This window comes from Polyodon spathula, chromosome 1, assembly GCF_017654505.1.
Source record: "Polyodon spathula isolate WHYD16114869_AA chromosome 1, ASM1765450v1, whole genome shotgun sequence".
Classification (NCBI taxonomy): Eukaryota; Metazoa; Chordata; class Actinopteri; order Acipenseriformes; family Polyodontidae; genus Polyodon; species Polyodon spathula.
Window position 1 is genome coordinate 89,325,458 of NC_054534.1, and position 23,744 is coordinate 89,349,201.

General features: G+C 36.6%; 1 protein-coding gene across 2 annotated transcripts; it reads left to right on the top strand.

Annotated features, from left to right (window-relative positions):
• Positions 1-943: 943 nt before the first annotated feature.
• On the top strand, positions 944-11,226 carry dthd1 (death domain containing 1). Of its 2 annotated transcripts, none has more exons than XM_041265108.1 (10): positions 944-1,381; positions 2,125-2,716; positions 3,751-4,081; positions 5,406-5,585; positions 6,031-6,275; positions 6,686-6,850; positions 7,304-7,593; positions 8,551-8,777; positions 10,142-10,199; positions 10,302-11,226. In XM_041265108.1, exons 1-10 carry the CDS (start codon positions 1,093-1,095, stop codon positions 10,604-10,606), a joined length of 2,682 nt encoding a protein of 893 aa, XP_041121042.1. In that variant the 5' UTR covers positions 944-1,092; the 3' UTR covers positions 10,607-11,226. The 2 variants fall into 2 exon arrangements, with proteins under 2 accessions (XP_041121042.1, XP_041121050.1); XM_041265116.1 differs by having other exon boundaries at positions 1,302-1,381; positions 2,002-2,716.
• Positions 11,227-23,744: the final 12,518 nt, after the last annotated feature.

Genomic DNA, 23,744 nt, shown 5'->3' on the forward strand with positions numbered 1-23,744 from the left:
ACGAGGTCGCCACCTAGTGCCGGCCCTGTCTAAATCTTTCTTATTCCAGGTCTGCGACCTTTCTGTCCCTATGGGTAGCTGAGTCTCCCAGGCCACAAGAACGTGGTCCTCCGAGCAGCAAAGGGACTCTCCGTGTGTTATATGTTCTTCGGTTCCAACCATACCGAAACCTCTTACTCTCACGGGTATCTTTGGGGTCATGTACAAACTGGCCATTTCTATAAGTTTTGATTATGTTTTCTTACTAACCTGAAATATGTACACATCATACTAGTATAGCACCCAATAACTCTTGAAAACCATTTAATGCTATTTATATTTATATCTGATCTATACAAGTAAACTACTATGTATAACAAATTGGACAATGTGTTGAAAAATGTTTGACCCTGTTTAAGGACAGATATTTTCAGCAAAATAATTTTCTAAGAGTAATTAATTCTGCTTGATCTTAATATTAATAAAAAAAAATACAATACAATGCATGACTAAAATGATGTAATACCATAAGACTTCAAATGCTGTGTTTTCCTTTTTTTGTTTTAATCTATCTCTATCAGTAAAATGTGTTCAGTTAAATTCTGTAAAAAAAAAAAAAAAAAATACAACAGAACATTTTGGGACAGTTTATACCCTTGTAAAAAAAAAGGTAGTGCTATAAAACTAGTAGAGAATAACCTTAAAATTAAACATCATGACTGCTTATATTTGGTTTTCTTTTTTTTTCTCACATCGAAATATGGTGCAATACATAGTAATGTCTCTAGATATATTGGTCTAGCCCTGATAAATTAATCCATCTGTTAATGTATTTCTCCTGAAGGACAACAACAAATATTTGATTCAGAGATAGCCACTCCTACTTGTAACCCTGGTAACATTTTAAAACAATTTGGACAGTAAATAGCAACCCACATAACCATACACAACTACAGATCTAAACTAGAACAAAAGAGCAAAGCTTTTCACTATACAGAGCTGAATGAAGTTGGTCATTGTTAGCAGGACAGCCAAAAGGTGGAATTGTGCTTTGGAAAAAATCGTGTGATTTTATAGTTGGTTTTGGCATTCCAAAGGCTTATAAAAATTACAATGGAGGAGCTAAAAAACAGGAAGGGGTCAGACCATGTGGACCATTTGCTAAACTTGATTCAGCTGAAAAACCACTCACTAAAACCACTTCTTCAAGAAGATGAGAAACTTGGCCATACCAAAGACATTAAAGCAAGCCTGCAGGAGTTGGTAACCCTAGTTAAAGATGTGAATTGTTACTGTTTTGAGAAAGTGGTGACTGCTGAGGAGACACTGCAAGTTACATGTGAAATATTGTCTGCAGTACTTTGCAAGCAAAGTCTAAGTGATAACAAGCAATGTGAGACAGGTAAAGATATCTTAAAGTACTTTCAGATACTCACTTTTTAAAATTTATTTATTTACAGGGAGACATAAGTTTAAACAAAATGAAATATACTTTATTCTGCAGAATTGCCATAGGCACATTTTCAATACTTCCCTGATAAATACAATAAATACAGTATTAAAACATAATTGGAAAGTCAGAATAGTGACTTGTAATTCTAAGAAGTAAACATACATACACATTATACATTATTATATAGAAAATATATATATATATATATATATATATATATATATATATATATATATATATATATATATACATTTAATTAATTTCTTCAGACAAATACATTTTATGATGGTAGTTGTAAAGCCTGTGTCTACAAAAGTCAAGTTTACTAACCAAGTTAATCCATTTCTGAGAATATTGGTGCGTTGTTGTTTTTTAATGATTATTAAAAATGCTTAACTAGATGCACAACCTATATCACCTAATTCAAAATCAAGATTGAGGTATAGCAAGTAAAGTAAATATTAAAATGATAACAGTTAATTAAAAGTAGTTTGCATTACCGTGCTTTCAGTGGAAGTCTTTTTGATGACCCTGTATATCAAACATCGACATTATCCTTTACATTACAGGATACAGATTTGGAAGCCTAACAAGAGTCTACAGCAAATAAATTCTACTTGTCATATAACATCTTTTTTTTGGAGGGAAACATTTTAAATAAAGTTACATTTTTTCATGTTTTGTTTTTTCAGAAAGTTCATTTGAACATCACTTAAAGGAAATTCTGAATTTATTAAATGCTGTTGTTGGGGATCTAAACACTACAAAGAACAGCCTGTATGAGATGAAATGTAAGGTAGATACTGCTCACGTCATACAATCTCCTCAATTGAGTGTAACATGTGCTTATGTTGATTCAAATCAAAACCCTGACATTATTCAGAATGCATCGCAAATAGAAAGCCATCATATCGCTCCTGACCATGAACAGTTACAACAATTGGGCACAACCAGTTTGTCGTCAAAAGGAGAAGAAAGCATGTCAGTGCAATCTTTAAGTGAATCTGATCATGAAAAAGAGAAAGGAAAGACTATGGGAACCTTGCAGCTGGAAAGCGCCAATAAAAACTGGAACCCACAAATGGGAGAATCAAAGCAAAAGGAAGGCAGCAACACAGCAGATGATGTTAGGAATGCTGAGCTGGCAGTGAAAGACAGCAGTTCAAGAAAAAATGGCATTGATTCAGCAAAAACTGACACTTTGGATGGTAAGAAAGAATCTGAAAAATACCATGAAAAGGAAGGAAAAGACAGTCAAGACCCAAGAGGGTGGTCCAAAAGAACGTAAGCAAACTAATTAGCTACATATAAACTACATTAATTGGATCTTTTTTAATGATCTTTAAATCAAACAATCAAAATACTGACGACTTTTACCATACACATCATTTTCCCGTGGAAACACGTCTAAAAAATATCTGATTGGCGTTATTAATACCGGCCACTATTTATATTGCTAAATTAGTTGTGTAAACGATGTTTACACTCATGACTTTGCAAGATGATTCACACTATAGGTCTTTTTTTTTTAATATCACAGTTGACTTAACATTTTTTTCTTGTCGTTGTTTAGCATCAAGTTGTTTATAATTTTCTGTTAGAGAGCTCAAACATGTCTTGATTACTAATGATGATGACTGAAACAGAAATTATATATGATATACAAATTGTATCTCAACAGGAAGAATACATTGGTTAAGATAACTGTGACATTTCATACGCATTGCTTTTTAAAGCCCAATTAAAAAAACCCTGCTGCAGTGTAATGCTCCAAGGACCCACCATGACATTTGAAATCTACAGCATTGGTCATCCACCAAAATAGCCTTCCAACTCCTGTTGTTATTTAATACATCTGTAAGGCCTTCATTATGTAGGTAGTATGAATTGGCTAACCTGCAAGATTTAAGTGTCAATTCTCTCTCAGATATGCTTTCTGTTTAGCACGCTTCCAGAATATTCCAGGTGTTTTGCAAGAAAGATCTGTCTTTCTCTGTGTAGCCAAGTGTTCTTGTAGCCATTGTAACAGGGTAGGTGAAGTTACTACCTGAGGCAGCAAGAGATAAATGAAAAAGCAAACAAAAAAAAAAACTAACCATAATGACAACACATAATTGTTAAAGTTTTCAGATTATTTCCTAAATGAGCAAGCAATCAATTATTGTCAATCAATTGTGTTTACATCTGCCAATAAAGCCGGCTCACTCTTTAAGTGACTCTGTATAACAGCATAGGAATTTTAACTAATGCATTTGTGTTATAATCTCTCTTTCTTGTCTAACTTCTAAACAAGATTTTCTTAAATCTTGTTTTCTTAGGCTTCTGGCAGAATTAGAAGACAGCAGTGATTTACAAAATGCCTGCTATGTTACAGCACCTTTTATTGTTGTACAGAAACTGACCTGTAGAATTGTGAATAACATGAGTTCACTAGTTGTGTCAGACTCTGAAGAACTGGTGAGCAATGTTATCAGCATTCAGTGTTGTGACTCCAGGATAAAAATACCCTTTCCAATCATCATTGCCATACCATTTAGTGCTCGATACAGGGGAAATTATCGTGATATCTTGGTGAAGGTATTTGAAGATGAGTTACATTCAAGCTACATAAATCCTGTCTCCTTTGAGGGAACCCACAACGGGCAAAAGGTTTGTAAACTACCTGTCTAAATAGTTAAATGTATTACGTTTTTTCAGTTTTGTAAATAACATTTGGTTTTATTAATGTGATTATTATAGTTGGTTGTAAATGTGTGTAACAGGGCTGAGTCTGGCAAACCATCGACCATGCAGTCCCCAAGCGAGCATCTTAACCACTATGCAAAAGAGCTGAGCTTGTCGACATTCGTGGTCATAGAGCTATTAACCTCCCCTCATCTCACAGACAGAGAACATAAGAACATAACAATGTTTACAAACGAGAGGTGGCCATTCAGCCCATCTTTCTCCTCTGGTTATTAATAGCTTATTGATCCCAGAATCTTATCAGAGCAGCTTCATGAAGGATCCCAGTGTGTCAGCCTTAACAACATTACTGGGGAGTTGGTTCCAGACCCTCACAATTTTCGGTGTAAAAATGTGCCTCCTATTTTCTGTTCTGAATGCCTCTTTATTTAATCTCCATTTATGACCCCTGGTCGTTGTTTCTTTTTTCAGGTTGAAAAAGCCCCCTGGGTAGATATTGTCAATTCCTTTTAGAATTTTGAATGCTTGAATCAGATCGCTGCGTAGTCTTCTTTGTTCAAGATTGAACAGATTCAATTCTGTAACAGCAGCGCATCAAACGACACTGCAAGTTAGTTGTACATGTCTTTATAAACAACAGGACTTTCCAGTCATATTATCCTCCAGGCGTTGTGCAGATCAAATATATGCAATCTGACCCACAAATGCAATGGTACCTCAGATATTATTAATTATCTTGCATAGCAACTGGGTCAGACATTTATTTTTCATTATTTTTCATTATTATTTTTTTTATTTTTATCAAAGGTGACTACCAAAACTAAACCAACATTACATTTACTATCAGCTTTTGTAGTAAGTGGGCCATATTCATCCCCTGGTAAGCCATTCGCCACAGAAGTAAAATTATTAATTGTGAACAGCAACGAATTCTTCCTGTTCTGAAATTATTATATAATTCAAAAACTAAAAACATAAATTTTGCTTCCAAAACCTAATTTACTGAGAGTCAATTAAAATGAATTGCAGCTTTCCAGAGAATAACACAAATGATAGCTAGGCATCAGTTGCTTTTATTATACTGTAAAATAATTCTATCTGCTTCTGTTTTGTCAGATTTCAGTGAAAACAAAAATATATGAACTGTGCCCTTAGCTGACAGACAAACTGTTGACCTTCGGAAGGGAAAGTGAAAATAGAACTGATATCGTATGTGAAAAGCATCTTTAAATTCTTTAAATGTAATACATGTTTTAGTACCAAGCATATCCTTTTTTAATCATTTTAGGGTTCATTTGCAGAGATTAAAGTCTACAAGCTTGGTGTGTTTTCAGTGGTCTCATGCTTACGCAAAGAAAACTTCACTGTTCCCAAAAAAGGACTATCAATAAAGCTAAGCATGGATACAAGAATTTCGCTGGACTATCTGCCAGCAACTTTTAATGTACCCATTATTGTGCAGTCAATGGTAAGAAAACTTTTGTATTTAATATAGTTCTGACACTGTGAGTTGAGAATGAACCATGACATACTCATGAGGTGGCAAATATTTAATTTGACTTCTTAGCTTTGGAAAAGTGGTGGCTTTATTGAAGTAACTGTTTTGAGTGCATTTGAGTAAAGATTTAAGGCTGTTATATTGTAACAATGCTCTTATGGATATAATATGTTATTTGCAGTAGATGGGCACATACTTAAAAATATAGTGTGATGTATGACAATTGCCAAACAAAATGAAATGACAATAATAAGTGGGGGGAATTCAAACACTATTATCAGGTAACTTGTGCTGCAACCCAGATTAATACTTAAGAAAACATGACATTTGTCCTGATGTTGCTTCTGTAAATAATACTTTTATTACCTGTAATTGCCTGATGGTTTTTCTAATATTGTTTCAACTAATGTTGTAGGTCCAGCCAGTTGATGCAACAGTTCTGTCTACACTGAAGTCAAAGAGTGATACATATCATTCTATTGTGTCTACCAGTCCCTTACTTCATATCATACATCCCTCACCGCAGCCATTTCGGAAGTCTGTCACGTTTACTCTTCCCTGTCCCCCAAACCCAGACCAGAAGAAGCACGGAGATGATACAGACCATGCAAGACCAGCAAGTGCTGCAGTTCCTAAGAGCACTCCTATTCATCGCACAAGGTAAACAAATGTCCAATTCTCAAAGTTTTATCTGGGCTGCATTTTTCTAATATGTATTTGATTAATATTATATTATGTGTTTTCTGTGTAATCCATTATTGCTGTTCCTCTTGAATCAATATTTTCTTAGTAACTACAGTATCTAAAAATCTTTCTGAAAAGCTGAATTGAAGTTGATTATATTTCTTGGGTTAAACAGTACTTTGAAAAAAATGAGAATAAATGAATACAACATGTCTAAAACAGTAAAAACAAAAAGGGTTTTCTAAATGTATTTTTTTATTCCAATTTTAATACCGTATTTGTTTTTTGGTTTTTTTTTTACGTAAAATGAACATCTTGGGCAGTATAATTACTGTATGTGGATATGTTTAATTGAAATCTTATATTGCATTTTTAAAACACTGCAGGACAATGAGTGCCTCTGTAAAGAAGTCCAGAGAGACAGCTAATGAATACTTGATATTACTCGGGTATAAGTCCAAAGAAGAACAGTGGGTTATCATGGAGGACATTACAGTAAGGAACATCCTGAATGGACTTGTTGCTTTTGAGCTGTCCGAACACATAGAAAGGTAAAGTATTAGATACACATTGTTTTAGTATTAATCCCCTCAGTCAATGAAATGGTTATACTGCATAGATATGCATTTGCTTATAGACTGGTATAATTCTCAATTGCTCAGTGTTATTATTTATTATTTTAAGGAAATGTATGTAAGAGTAACACATTATTGTTTGTATTCCGATACCTGGATTGGTACTAAATGATGCGATGAAGTTGGATGAGAGATGATAAAATTTGTTTTATATGAATTTCCTAACCTATCTGTACCCCCACCCCCACCCTAGCTTACCAAGTCTTAAAATATGAAAAACTATGTTATAAGGAAGCAGAGCAACAAGAGAGACTGAGGCTCTTTCTTTCTCACTCTGAGTAGTTGCTTTGATTGTGGACTTTGAGTTTGATCATGAAGACAGGTTGATTTTCTTAATTAACACAATCTATATGTACGCATGATTTCCAGATTGATTGTTTTCCGAATGACTTCTTCTGTGAAAAATTCATTCCTGATTACTCTCATCAATGATCTTGAAGAAGCCATGTGTCACACCATGGTTAATGTTGTGTTATATCGTAAAAAAGAGAAGCCAAGCCATGCTGTGGTTGCAGTAGTGCCCTATAAAGAATTAAGCTGGGAGTTGATGAAACTACGCGAGGAAGGATACTGTAGCCCACCAGATCCATCTGATGAGCTCTCAATGCGAGAAGGAGAACAACTTATACTAAAGTTTAGTGGAAATATCTCTTTCTCAGGTTGGTAGTTATAGAATATAATCATGCACCTTCTTCCTTTCTTTTTCTTCTGATATTACTTTTTAGGAAGTGCAAAGTCAAAAGCTAATTGTCCAACTCAAATAAAACAATTGTAACCATATAATGCCATATAAACAACAAACAACTTGGTTGCAGGTAGTTTATTGCTATGAGTAGTTTTTTGTTAGTTTTACAGTATATCAATGATAAAAATTACAATTTGAAAGTGTTACAGAAAAACAACACACTACTAACTGTTGTTGTCTCCTGTGAGATACGTCTTGCCCCATTGACCCCAATCCTGTGTATGGTTATTTGTACAGTTGCTGACCATTGAAATAAATTGATGCAGACCTCACTGTATTTAATTACGGTATATGTAAACATAACGTTTGTGTTTTATTTCAAATAGGTTTATTGATATTATTTATTTGTTTGTTTTTGTAATAGGATGGAAATTACAGGATACAAATTAAATAAACCCATAATGTTGCAAAGGAACACTAGGAACTAACAACTCATACAAATAACTTAAAAGTTGAAAGCCTTTTTTTCCTTTCACAGAAAGTGGGAGGCTGTACATTGCACATTGATTTCTATATGTATTAATGTATTAATTTATATTCTTTATATTAGACGTAGTCTCATATTGCTAATTTTGCCAAAACATGATTCTCATAGAACTACAGGCAGTATTTATAGCGCCTAAGATATCTAAAGGTAACTCTTTCCCTCCCGTTATTTAATCACCTCTAATCAGAACAGTTGATAACAGAATAGTCCAAATTCTCCTAAGCAGAAATAATTGTCTAGACCATTGATAATTATGTTAATAATGACTGATTCAACGTTATTTAACAAGTTAATAACCTTCAAGAGTAATTATTGCCTGAGACAATAATAAATAAGGTCATGTTTTTGAAGTTCTGCAACACATGACACTGCCCCTACTTTCAGGAAATGGCAACCGTGATTCCCAGTTCCAAAAGCTCACTTTCCACTCCCAGAGAAAGAATAGACTGGAACTATGTCTAAAGGAGGTAGATGAGTTTGGTAACTACAGCTCGCCTTATTACAAGGGGATGGCAATATTTTACAAATTAACAAAGGATCAGATAGCCACGACTACCTGCGACTTTGCACGACAAGACCCTGTGTGCAAGCTGCCATTAACTCTACCAAAGGTAATTAAGATCAAAAGCCTATCTGTGATAAAGCATAGCTACTATTAAGTGTACAAGCACATATCTGAACTGCCAGTGGATAATTATACATCCTACTGTAGTGAAGCAAGAATGCTATTCTGTGGTTTCAACAAGTACACACTGCTGTTGGCTTTTAACATGTATGAACTTGAAATCTTGTTGCATGTCTATGTCTACCAGGAATAAACCCACAAACTTTCTTGCTAGCATAAATTATGTCTGATGTGATCTGAAACTTGCTACCTCAGAACACCAACATGACTAACTAATGACTGGAAGCAGAGGGAATATGCAGTCACGCACCAACTGTGATTAGCTGGCATGTTTGCCAGAATATAATTTTTTTCAATTGACATGGAAAGAGAGTGCTTTTGTTTCTATCTTGCTATTTCTGGTATACAATTAAAATTGCTGCTTCTATTAGTGAATGAAATGAGATTATTGGCTAAGGAATCTGAATAACCTTAATAAAACACAACATAAGATCAATGCAAATGTTTTGATTGATTACAAACATGGAAACCCATGATGTAATACATTACAAACACCAAGCAGAAACCTTTCTTGTTGCTAGGGAACCTAAGCTTGGCCATGCCTACGCCCTCTCTCAAAGCTAAGACGGGGGAGTAGGAATGAACACTCAGAGGTTCCTTAGCAACAGCAGAGGCAGAACAGGGGGTGCTTTGGTTATGGTTCTGACAGTGTCAGCGTCCCTAGTATGTAACTTCCTTGTTTTCATGAGTGAAAAGAAGGAATGTCTAAGCCAAGAATGTAGATGTCAAGGACCATGTTATAAAACATGACAATAAAGATTGCAACAGAAATTAAATTATAAATAAGAAACAGACTGAACAGGCACAGTAATCTGTACAAAATGGAAGATGAACATTTACAGGATATGAGGAATCACTTTTAACATTTTGCATCATAGGTCTTGTACTTTCCTGGTGCATACTACAGTGTGTGTGTATATATATATATATATATATATATATATATATATATATATATATATATATATATATATATGTGTGTGTGTGTGTGTGTGTGTGTGTGTGTGTGTGTGTGTGTGTGTGTGTGTGTGTATATATATATATATATATATATATATATATGCTATTTTATTGTAAGTGCAATAGGCATACACAAGAATTTTAAAGCATGGGTAAATATAAATCAAAAGGGGAGCATTGTTAAAGCACTGAAAATGTTTTATTAGTGAGTTGATTTATTGAAACAGTTTAAATGGATAAGGATATAGTATTAGGACTTATTGATTGCTTTAGATAACATACCTTATCTAAAATTGTGAGTTTATCTCTTTTTTTTGTTTATTAATTTAGAGAGAGAGAGTGATCAGTAGACCAGCAAGTGCCAAAGTAGTCTCCTCTGACCTATCAGGTAAGAAAGAAAAACCGCAAACCTAGATGAAAGAAAACATGTTAGAAATAAGTTCTGTTTCATAAAAGGTTTTTTAACCAGAGCAACGTATTTCTCTTACAGAGTCCCTCTCCGATGCATTGTTGTGCTGGTTATCAGGTGAGCTCTCTGAGGAGGATGCCTCACGGCTTGTGTTGTCGCTTCGAATTCGCCGAAGTTCCATCCAGCTTGTTAAACTCAGAATCCCAGACAATCTGACTGATCAGATTTATGAACTTCTTGTCATGTGGAGAAAAAGTCTTCCAACATCTGCTGACAAAATCAACCTGCTCTCTCGCTATCTTTGCAAATGCGGTAGAAATGATCTTGTAAAAGATCTTCAGTTACAAAAGAGAATGATCAGTAATATTAATGAGCAAGGAGAATGATTGTGATGTGGTTTAATACTGTCCCCTGTTCTTTAAATAGAAGCAACAAGGGTAAAATAAAAATACTTATTATATACTTAATTTTTAACCTGCATACAGTAAATAAATTGTACAAAGTGGGCATTAAAAAAAAAATATATATTACCAATATGTAGTACCAAACTAAGGTAAATCAGTCAGTTTTGAAAAAAATTAAATTTTCATATAGAGACAAGTTCAGTTGCCAAACTAAGGGTTGACCTAAACCACGATTTGAGTATATGTGCAACTGCAATATTACTTGTTATAGACTATATATATATTATATATATATATAATATATATATATATATATATATATATATATATATATATAGTACTGAGGAGGATCCATTCAATTGACTGATTAATTTGTTGATTATCTGCTATATTTTAAAACTGGACTGTAAATTGACACGCTGAGTGAAAGCTGGAAAATAATGTAATAACCATGTTTGTACACATGATGGCAACCAAATCCACTGTATTTTCCAATGAAGTATTCAAGATATAGAATTAACTTTTTAAATATATGTTATAATTTGAGGATATTTATTTTGTGATTTTAAACAATGATTGTATTATGTAAATAAGCAGTATACTCAATTGGGAGCAGTTTCTTAAGATTATGAATTAATTTACAGTAGTTTGCTTGATAGTGTAGTGTACTGTATTATATGGTGTATTATAATTTAATAGATTTATGTATGATGATTGTTTGATTTATTGTTAATTTAAATTAATCATATCCCAGTAAATGTGGAATTTAAAATATAATATTAATTATAGTTAAATAAATAAATAAAAATGTATTTATGGTAGATGGGAGATGAACGTAAAACAAAACGTTTACAAAAGTAAAATGAAACATTACAAAACTAGTGCCATTCACTTCTGTTGAGATTTGTTGTTCTAAGATATTTAAAATAAACAAACATCAAAGAGGGTCCCATTATTAATTAAGTAGTCGTTTAGCAGACACCTTTATCCAAAGGTTAGAGATAAGCACTGCTGTAGAGTCACAAAGAGTTTAAATAACTTGGTCAGGGTCAGACACAGGGAGTCAGTGGCTGAGCCGGGCTTGAACTAGGAACCTCCCAGTAATAAGCCCCTTTATTTAACCACTGGACCCTCAAGCATCTAGTCAGCATAGACAGCAGCCAAGCCAACTGACTGATTCAGTTGTAGACAGATAGTTGTCAATACAGTAACTATAACAAGAGGAAACATCTACTAAACTTAGAAACAACATGAGGTATCAGTCACTCTAACTGAGGTTAAGTCTATTTCTGAAGTCAAGGCAAATAAAATACATGAAATCCAAAAGCACAGCTGTTAGCGGATGTTACATAATTATCAACAACAAATATATTTTATAAAAATTCCATACTTGAGGAATTAGTCCAGGATACTCCTAATTATACTATTTTCAGAGGTTAAGATGGGGGATAGGAGTCTTGGTGGTGCTGGTCTATAGTTTTTAGCATCATCTACTGGGTTGTACTCTGTTGACTATCTCTCAGCTTCAAGAAGGGAGGAGAGCCGTGTGGACAGACAACATATATCTCAGAATCTGGTACTCTCAATAAATTATGCTAAGTAATGTTAATACCAAGTATCATGACAACAGTTCTGCAGATATATGCAAAAATATAAGCGTGGCACACAGATAGACAAATCTAGGGGCATTCCTGTTTTGAGTGAAACTTGCGTATAAAAAGGACAGTATTATTACGAACATAATAATAATAATAATAATAATAATAATAAAGGAACTGTATTGAACTGTCCAGTCAGAGAGATGGATGCAGTTACTGGGTGGAACATGAATGATTTGCTAAATCAAGTCTGATAGTGTTTATGACAAGTGATCTAAGAGTTGGACAGCGTACTCAGTGGGGTGGCTAAGAGTGTACAGCATGTACATATCTGGATTGTAATAATTTGTTTAAAATAAATTAGTCATATATCTTATTAAATATTTTATATAGTCATGTCATCAATAAAAATACATTTATAAATGTATTTTTAAATACCATATTACTTCAATTTGGCGCCGTGGCATTTATTTTAAATTGATTAAAATGACTGTGGCGCTTAAAAGAGGGTGGCCGTTATACAAGGGCAACCTTTATTAATAATACTACGATTTTCAAATGCTGCAATATTTTATTACATGATTTATGACATTTTAGAAGTATCAAGGTTGCTTGTTTTATGTAATACGATAGCCTACTAATGTGTAGCAGCGTGTGTAGTGAACCTACTTTGACTACAGTACATTTATCGGTGACAGTTACCGAGAGCCTATTAGGTGGCAGTTGGAAACTACAATATTTCCTACTCGTTTTTTTTTTTTTCTCACTGGAACTTGCTTGTTTATAATTTCTTTACAAGATAGATAGTAAGCACATTGTTTTTATTTGTATGGGATTCAGTACAGGAAGTACAATCGAACTAAAAACAAAACAACAAAACCACTCATAAGAACTTCAGAAGGACTGCTGTTCTGTACATAGTTTATCTTGCATTTTCTTTCAGAACTGTACCATAAAATAAAATGTGCTTACTATGTGTGTGTACATTAGTTTGTAATTTACATGCTAGATTGAGACTTCCTTCTCTTCGGGGGCGTTACATGTACATAGTCGTTTATTTGTTTACTGTGTGCGTGTGTGTGTTTTTTTAGTAGGGTGGAGAAAAAAATACCACTGTGTCTTTATTGATTGCGGTGTTTATTCGAGTGCGGCCTCTATTATAAAGCTGATGTATGAATGCGGCATCAATACGAGGATGTCTTTAATTCGAGGGTGGCGCCAAATTGAAGTAATAAGGTATATGCCTATTTTGTGAAATCAGACTTACTGTGTAGTTTTTATGAGTGAGATAAGTGAGTGAGTGAGTGAGTGATTGAATGATGCTACTCAGGTAGGTGGATCAAACAAGCTCTTCAATCGTAGCTCTTTCTCTGTCCCTTGAAAACATAAAATGAAAGATCTTTGAGATTCATTTTGGACTTTGAACAGACATTGTTGGGCACTGCTAGATCTGCCCAGGCAAAACCCGGAATGATAGCTCTTTGTGATACATTTCAGACTTTGCCCGATGAATTGCCCAGTTTTGGGGTTTGCCCGTAACATATACAATCCAAGTGTGACATCCTGATGGACAGATATAAGAACAGACAACCTCCTCTCTTTATATCTAGATAAAGCTATTCTCAATAGCTTAAAGTAAATATTGTTATACAAATTTTCATGAAAATTCGATAAGTGTTTTTCCAGGTATTTGCAAACATGTAAATGTGATATACAGATGGACAGACAGACAGGAAGCCCATAAATACCTTAGAGGTGATTGACTCTTTTGACTGTCCTGGAAGGGATGCCATTTATATCAAACACACAAAAGGGGTTAATGTAGTATGAAGCTATCACCATGCTTTAAATAGATTATAAAGTTTAAAGAATGAAATACTTATCTGTAAAAGACCCCCACCCCCTCCCCCCTTAGTGTGAGAATTATATCAGGAAGACAGTACGGAATGACATTAGAGCAATTGAATGGTTTGAAGCAGTGAGAAAGAAAAGGTGCCTAACTGCAGTTAAATGTCATGAGAGAGACAGACTGATTTTTTTTTTTTTTTATATCAGCAGGATGTCAATAACCTTTTCATTGCAAAAAGATCATACGTTGTCAATGAGTCTCATTTGCATTTTCATTACACTCTGCTTTTACAAAGTGAAGATGTATCTTTACCTTAAAGAAGGTCAATATACCAACAAAAGAAACAAAAATGTACATGCTAAACTAGTCCACAATGAAAATGTATTGAAGTTGGTCCTTTGAGACCCTGTTTGACATTTTAAAGATGCATTTGTTTCCTCATGCTTTATTGCTGGACAATCCATGTAGACACATACAGTACAACTGCAACACTGTAGCTGTTTATGGGTTCGGTGGGAAAAAATAGGCAGGACACAGCGTGCAGTCAAAGCAGATACAACAGCTTTTTTATTGGTTTAGTTATTTCAGAGAATGGATTGCTCTTTTCTAATAGATTGATCTCTCATCTCCATCAACTCCATCGCATTCAACAACCAGCTGACATCGCAGCGCCCTTTTTAAAATACCCAGACTCCTCCCACTCCACTCTCAGTGGTCTGCAGCTGAGGCAAGGATACTGGGGCTGCGGCTGGGATGGGAGAAGCATCTCAGTGGTGTCGCTCCTGATTTTGGGGGAGTGAGGAGTCTGGGCTCAGATCTCGTGTCCGATGGCAGCACTGTCTTCTGGGTCGGCCCGGTATGGGAAGCGAGGAGAGCATGCATGAGGTATTGCAGCTAGGGGGACTCACCCGGAGAATGACAGCCATGATAGGGAGCAATGCCTACTCTGTGTAGCACAACATAGTGGCCAGTGGGAGGCAGCTTTATTCTGTAGACCACTTCCCCCAGACAGTCAAGTATTTTACATGGACCGGTCCATGGGCTATCAAGTTTTGGGCAGTGTTCTTTCCTCCATTTCTGACTGTAAACACAGACTGACTCACCAGTCGTGAAGTAACGTTTCCTCTCCTGTACATCATAATTTCAATACTGTTTTGAGAGGGGCAGCTTAGCGATGGTCCCAGGCAAACTAGTGTGCCACGTCCAGTCTGCCCTGAAAGCACTGGGCATTCTCTGGGAGCACTGCTTTAATGCTAGGGTGTCGCCCAAACAGCATCTCAGCGGGAGTTTGGTAGGTGTGTAGCTGGTGGACTCCTGTATGGCCGAACGGTAAGCTAAGAGGATGAGGGGCAATTGGAGTTCCTAGTCCCTCTGGTGGTGGCTGGTGGCAATGGCAAGCTATTGAGAGTGTTCTGTTGAAACGCTCCACCAAACCATTACTTTGTGGGTGAAGAAGAGTGGTTGTGGTTTTCTTGATCCCCAGGCAGTAGCAAACATTCTTTTTTGTGATCTTTTTGGATCTTGAAGTAGACCCTGATTTTAATTTATATATCAATCCTTTTTTTAAATAAATGTGTATATGGCTATATCTGTACATATTGAGATTACAAACCATCAGTGGTATCACTACATGGAAAAGAAAATTATTTTAAAGAAATGTTTCTGTGAGAATTAATATTTCTTATTCCTGAAAGAACAAAAATATTTTTCATCTTCTGCTCCCTGGAGTCACATACAGCATGAATTGTGTTCAAAGCTACGTTTTGTTGACCTTTACAGTTTTTGTAAGGAAAATTGTCAGATACAGGGATGAGAAAAGAGGAACCAAGCTAAATGGCAATCTAAATTATATCTCACTGACAGAACACAAGATATCTATTTATAACTGTCTCTCCTTTTTCTTACCATTTGTAAAAGTGATCCAGGACATTTTTCCTATTCAGTATATTAAAGATATTCCAATTCTGTCACATCAATAGCATTATTATATCCACTGATAACACTGTCATTGACAGTTGCTGCAAGTGTAATCTTCTGGGGAACCATTTTAGAAAACTCCCTGGTGATGGATTCTTTGAAAAACAGAAAAAAAGCTTGAAAATGCTTATAGTGCCGCAGCAGATTGTATTATAGTTCGACACATTGTGTAAAATGTGTGTCACTTTAACTGTTAATGTTTTTGAAACTTTTTAAAATAAAAAAGTTATCATTAATAAAGCTAATCATTCTTTAAAAAAATGATATGAAAAGGCACAATTATGGTGGAAATTTAGGAAATATCTCAAAGGGTTCTTTTTAGTTATACAAAGTCCACCTAAGTTGTGTCTCACTAATTTTGTAAGATACACTTCACAAAAAATGTAGAACATGTATTTATTTATTTTCAATTTCCAACACCTGGAAACATTAGCATCCCTTCCTGTAAATGTCTACAGAAAGGGCATTTCAAGCTGGGCAATTCTAAACATCTGGGAAGGGCACACTAATGAGACATACAGGAAGGCCAATTAGCATGCATAAATGATCAGACTTCCCAAGTGGTGCTTTATAGTATGGGGATATGATTAAAGATGAAAGATACCTAATCTGTTGGATAACTAATTCTGTTTTGAAAATGTTCCTTAAAAACATATAAACACTCTTGGGACCTCCGAATTATTTGTTAAATACAGTATGTATCCTGTTTCTTGAAACATACAATACTGTACATTCCTGTGTTAAACCATGTAAGAAAAGGGTAAGTGCAGTGTAGCAAAACACCTGTATTTTGAAGTGCATCCAACATCTCACTCTGAAGCCTCTGGAACATGGCATTCTACCAAAGGAGTAACTAGCATTTGTGAAGTAATAGTAATTTGAAGGTAGGTTTAGCTGTATAGATGTGTATAACCACTCCACTGATAGAGGCTGGGTTTATTAGTACAGAAGACAGCACATTCAGGAGACTATAAGCACATATAAGGTTATGGGCCCAGATCCATGAGCACCAATGTCAATAAATGAAATAATTTACCATAGGTCAAACTTACAGTCAATAAGCAAATAGGCACTGCAACAGGGTTAATTTAATTTTCGTGAAAATATGATTTAGTTTGTGGCACTTCATATTGAATTTCATACAAAGGCATGCTGGTGAGTGTTAGGAACTAATGTAAGCTGAACATTTAATTAAAGCACTCAAATTGAAATAGAAGACCATAGTGTAGATTGCCATTGCAAATTTGCTAAGTGAGCAATACCCTTGAATAAGACACTTCGTAATAAAATAATGTATTCAAACAAATCAATACTACTTAGTTACTTTAAACATATTTTAAGGTAATATGGACCATCTGCCCCATGCCATGTGTTTAATTAAAAAAAAATGCTGTCAATCGTGGGGTTTCCATGCAAGTTTTTTTTTTTAACTCGAGACTTTTACACAAGAAAAATAGTTCGTGTAAAATGCTTTTTGGGGTTTCCATTCCTCAGTTTATTTTACTCAAATAAACCAGGCTTTTCACCTGACGTCATGCAAATGAATGGGAAAGGTGGGGGTTGATATGTAAATTAGCTATGGGTAAAGTACTTATGGTGTTTTTGAAGACTACTAGTGAAATTGTGGTTTCCATGTGCAGGGAACTGGTACACAAGCGAATCTACAGAAAGCTTCTCTAATAAAGCAATGCTTTACTGCTCTTGCCCAAATTGTTTTTCAGATGTCATTAGTAGTGAATACTGTTTCAATTAATGTGTCTGTGGCAAAGTGGTGAGTGCAGTGCTGTGCAGGTACAAAACACACAGGCAATTATTTCAGGTGCATGGGTGTTTATTAATAATAATCACATTGTCCAGAGCCCTAAGGCAAACATCTGTAAATAATAAATGCTGGAGTGATACAGCGATGTGTATCACTCGTAACTGTAATCCTCAAGTTTGACCAGTAACCAAAAGTCCAGGTTTTACAGACAACCACACTAAACATGAAATACAAACAAAAGACAGTGAATGAAATTAAGTGCTAGTGGTGATTACAGTACTCTGTGAAATTCTGGGGTAAAAAGTGATGTCCGGGTTAATACTGACAGTCTAAAAAGACAAACAACAGTTACAGCTGACACTTTACAAACACAAAACAAACACTCACGGTTCTCAGCAATATGTTTACACCTTTTAGGTTAACTCCAACCATTTACTAAGGAGCAGATTACTTTGCTACACCCCTATATTATACCCTAGCTCATGACCGCTTGGTTAATGAGTGCATCCGCTCTTCCAATGCACGGATGCCACGCCGTTTCCCCTTTGGGTCATTGAGTTCGGGTACCGTAGCACAGTCCCTTTTCTAGCCAGCCAACTTCCACCTACCCATGGGAATAAAGTGTTATGCCTTTTAGTCCAGGGTACTCTGTTCCCTTTACCTAGTACCCTCTCAGGTCAGGAGGGAGATCTAACACCAAGCGTCATTCGATCTCTGTCACATATCCCACCGCTCAGAATGGAGCCAAAGAAACACTCTGCTAAATCTACCTTTCCCATTACTCCCTCCTCCCAGGAAAAATAATTAGCATTTTGCTGGTCTTTCCCCACATGGTGTACCATATGGTACATGAAGGGCTGCAATGCCAGATACCACAAGTTATTTGGGTATTGTTGTCCACATTGTGCTTAACCACTTGAGTGGGGCGTGGTCAGTGATGAGATCAAATGAGTGCCTCAGCAGGTAGTATCTCAAAGAGTCAGTAGCCCATTTGATGGCCAAACTCTCTTTTTCGACAACGGAGTAGTTGCGCTCCCAAAGGAGCATTTTTTTGCTAATGTACAGGATGGGATGTTCTACTTCATTTATCATTTGGGACAAGACTGCACCTAAGCCGCCATCTGACGCATCGGTGTGGAGGATGAATCTCTTGGTGAAGTCTGGCGTGATTAGGGCTGGGGCCTGGCAAAGTCTCTGCTTAACAATATCAAATACCCCCTGACATTCTTCTGACCACTTAATGGAATTTGGTGCACTCTTTCTGGTGAGGTCAACTAAGGGATTAACCACTGTTGCATACCCGGGGATAAAGTGGCGGTAATAACCGGCTAACCCCAGTAGAGACATTTTCGCAAGTTAGCTGTCAGCTGGGTTGCCCTTAGAGACTGAAGGATGGCTGTGATCCTAGCCAAATGCTCTCACCAGGTGGAACTGTAAATAATCACATTGTCGATATATGTTGCCACATAATCACAATGTAAAACTATGGTCCATCAGTCTCTGAAAGGCAGCAGGTGCACCATGTAGCCCAAGCGACATGGTTGTGAAATGAAACAACCCCTCTGGTGTTGAAAATGCGGTTTTCTCTCTAGAACAATGAGTTAACAGGATCTGCCAGCATCCCTTCGTCAGATACAAAGTGGAAATAAACCTTGCCATCCCCAGTCTATCTACAAGCTTGTCGACCTGATGCATGGGATATGCATCAAACTTGGCAATAGTAATTACCTTATGGAAATCAACGCTGAAGCGGTTGGTGCCGTCCTTTTTGGCCACTATCACAATTGGACTGCACCACTCACTCCTGGAAGTCTCAATCACCCCAAGTTCGAGCAAGTCCCATATGTCTTTCCTCCATCAAAATGTCCTTTGTGCTGGAGGTCTTTAGCTCAAATCCCAAATCATCCTCTACATTGCCAGGGACTATAAATAAGGCCTCCCTTGCCTGCCAGGGCTTTGATAAATTTACGTGGTAAATTTATTTTTCATTGCAGTGTTTGGGCTGTCTAATTTTGCAATTCACCTTTCCTATGGCATGAATCACTTCATATGGCCCCTGCCACTTAGCACATAATTTGGATTCTGAGGGAAGCAGCAGCATTACCTTGTCTCCAGGTCGAAAGGTTCAAATCAATGCATTTTTGTTTTAATGCTGCTGTTGTCGGAGCTGAGCCGATTTGAGACTCTCTTGGGCCAAACAACCGACCAAATCTAGGTGATCTCTAAGTAGGAGCACATGCCACTGCATTTTTGGATGAGCCTTTGTGCTCCTCCCACCCCTCTCTCAACAGATTGGGTCTCGGTGCCGACATGGCAAAACTGCTCTATTACAATGGCCTCCCCCATCTGTGCACTTGTTTTTAGCGAGGGGGTGAGCTAGTGTACCATGTGATCACAAAGTTTTTGCGCAACTACCCTGGGGCATGTATTTGGAGACCTTTTGTACACCCTGAGCCTGACACAATGGGTTTCCTCCATTACATTGAGAAGGCGGAGAATGGCTAGCTTTACCGGGTCATATTGAGCGATGTCGACATCACCCTTTGCCTGGTATGCTGCCTGTGCTTCACCAATTAGGCAGGGTCCCAATTGGCTTGTCCAGAACTATTGGGGCCATGATGCGGTGGTAGCCAGCCACTCAAATGCCACCAGGTATGCTTCTGGGTCCTCCTCCACGATCATTTTATGTGTCCTCACCATTGGGGCACCATAACAGGTGCTGCTGCTGTGGGCGTGTGATAGAAATATGAGTTCTGGTGATAAATCTTCCTCCCGACCTGTGAGGGCGCTAAAGAACAAGAGGAGAAGTATCTGGAAGGGCTGGCCTGACAGTTCGTTTCCGGGACCGGGAAGTGGGTCAGCCTGGAAAGAAGCGAGACTCTGTTGTAAGACCGTATTGATTTGAAAAGTAAACAAGGGGCAGCTGCAAGTAATAAGGCAGCTGCAACCATTTACCTAGATATCATGCGAGATTACGTATAGGGGTCAGGTTAACGCTGATCTTTTCCTTCGTTTGCGTAACGTGAGGAGAGAAGGACTGAGAGAGGAGCTCTCAGAGTGAAATACGTGTTGTGTGTTGTCTTTGTTTGTTTATAATTGTCTGTCTTTTGCACACCACTAGACAGTTAAAGCACACCTCCGGAGCTGTCACCACGTAAAGCACTATCCAGAGCATCACTACACAGAGCACCTGCAAGTTTGGATATCACCCAGGACTGGTGATCGTGCCTTTGTTTCTGTTCGAGACTATACTGTGTTATTCACCATCCCCGCGCTTTACACATTGTTGTGTACTGCCGGGGATTTATTATTTGACGGTCGCCAGACCTGGAAACAGCACAAATAAACACTTGTTCACTGAATTACTGTTGTCTGTTCATCACTCCTGCACCGCATCACCACTACACCTGTTCCCCTTACCAACCACTTTGCCACAGGGCGGTATCGCCAGCCTGACTCTCAATGAGAGCTGTGTACCTCTCCTCACTCCTCAGCCTCCCATCTGCTGTCCAGCTGCTCCAGCAGCGCCGACAGTGCTGCGTGTCCATCCCTTTTCTTTCAACCATGTGAAATAAAGTGGTGAGTGTATTGCTGTGCAGGTACAAAACACACAGACAATTACTTTCAGGTGCAGGGGTCTTTATTGATAATAATAACAACAATGTCCAGAGCCCTAAGGCAAACACCTGTAAATAATAAATGCTGGAGTGATATAGCAGCGCGTATCATTCGTAACTATAATCCCTGTGCAAAAGTATTTCGTTACAGTTTGAGTTAATTGTTCAGACGTATTGTTTTGTTGTCAGAGATGTAAAATGCCTAAACCAAGTGTTCCTATTAAAAGTCGTTGCAAGAAATTTGTCCATGAGGGGATGAATGCAGGTTTTTTTTTTTTAATTCCTAAGCTTTTTAATGTTATTTAGTCTTGCATGTTATTTAGCTTCAATCAAATCTTTTCTAACAGTATCTCTATCTTCCTTGAGAAACTTATTTTTTGATAATTCATATTGCGGAGTGTGCTTATTAATTATGTTCCTGTGTGCATGGTGTTCAAGAATGTAAATCTGTACTGTTAATAAACCTTTATAAATATGGGATTGTGACAGGTCTGGCAGAGTGGTGACATCAGGCCAGAAGCAGGAACAAAAACAAAGTAACTGCAGTGCAAATTGCTGTGGTGCTGTTTTATTAAAGATAACTATAAAATTGACAAAACAAAAGTTATAACAAAATACGAAAAAGAAAGTTGTTCCAAGTACAAAATGACTTGTGCATTACTTGTACTAAAAAAAAAAAATACTATACTCAATATGAATACTTGATTGTACTCGTTGCTTGGCACAAGCCTGTTATCATCATTATTTGTGCTACTGAAAGCAAAGCCCATGAGTTCCAAGACAGAAAGATTGTTTCACAGATACAGATTAGCACTAATCTAAACCTTTTTACCTACTCAATTTTTATGAACACAGTGTACCATAATCTATTATTTTCAGACTGTTTTTATAAAGTATACCCTGAGTGATAACATGCCAACTTTAAAATATATTATTTGGCTTTAAGTATTCCCTTAATTGCGGTGATGACTTTTTAAATCAAATACAACCTCACTGCAGTCCCCATTGAATAATATCATTAGCTAGAAAATATGTCTCTGTACTTATGAATGCATTGTGTGTATTCAATTTACATAATAAATGCTTAAACCTTTCCTGTTTTTATTTGTGAACATGCTGCTGTCAAATGCATGATGTTTCAAGGCGGCTTGGGCTCTGACCTTTAAAATTCCCCAAAGACAGAGGAAGCATTAATATAATTAACTGAAAAGATACAGGAGCAGTGCTTTTAATTGCTGAGGCAGCAGCTCTGCAGGGCAGCAATGGATATTAATCCCCCAGTCTTTTCATTAAATATGGATTTATTGCTAGTTTCCTGGAATGTTAACATATCCAAAAGCTAGAAACTATGTATATATTGATCACATTAGAACACATTTTTCATATTTTAACAGATAATAGTGAAATGTCAGCTGTTAAGACTGTAAAATATCACTGTGTCAAGTGTTTTTTTATTTTTATATTGGGATGAACTGCTCTAAAAAAGAGAGCTGGAAGACACAACAGTTATGCAGTTGATTAATTTCCTATTAAAAGTTTTTCAAGACAGCCATTACCTGCTTTGATTTAAGATCTCTTGGTCTAAACTGGTTTATCCCCAGCTATACTGTGCAATTGCATGGTAACATCAAAAGTAAACCATAGCACGGTACAGGCAGTGGTGTAGTGCTAAATCTGAAGTACAGAAAGCCACTAATTTATTTTCTTAAACAAGAATTATTATACTGTTTCACGTTTTATCAACACATATAATAGGTACTGCATTTATCTAATTTGTACAAGTATTTCCACAAAGTGTCTTCTCCATATCAGAATGCTTTACTTTACGTATCTGTGTATCAGTGGCTTTGTTTGTGCTTGTGTCCAGTCGTAGTCGATGCACCATTGCTGTCATCTTCATCAACATTTTTAGCCTTCTTAGAGAAGTTCCTAATGCTCTTTTCATTGCATCAATAGGACTACTGACTGAATCCTGCCTAATATTGTATGAGTAGCATAGGGTCTGCACATGGGTGCATGGGTGTGTGTGAATGTGAGTTTGGTGGAAGTGGCCATTTTGATGAAGGAAGGAGGAACCAAGATGGCCACTCCTTTGCTTAGCCACATGACATTGTTTGACTGGAGAAGTGGGGAATGTGTGGCTTAATTGTCAGAGAAGAATGGAGAGTCATTAGCTTGGGTGTGGTATTGTGTTTAATTTGCTGCTTTGTTTAAAACTTGTATTTGTTCCAGAGTTTTGTTCAGTGTTTATTTTGTCAAACTGGAAAGCTGTCTGAACTACAGACAATGTTTATTCCATCATGAACCTACACAGAGA

Excerpts from the sequence above, each read along its gene's own strand:
- dthd1 (XM_041265108.1), top strand. The coding sequence starts at position 1,093 with ATGGAGGAGCTAAAAAACAGGAAGGGGTCAGACCATGTGGACCATTTG. Across the intron at positions 5,586-6,030 it reads CCATTATTGTGCAGTCAATG|GTCCAGCCAGTTGATGCAAC; the intron begins GTAAGAAAACTT and ends CTAATGTTGTAG. Across the intron at positions 8,778-10,141 it reads TGCCATTAACTCTACCAAAG|AGAGAGAGAGTGATCAGTAG; the intron begins GTAATTAAGATC and ends TTATTAATTTAG.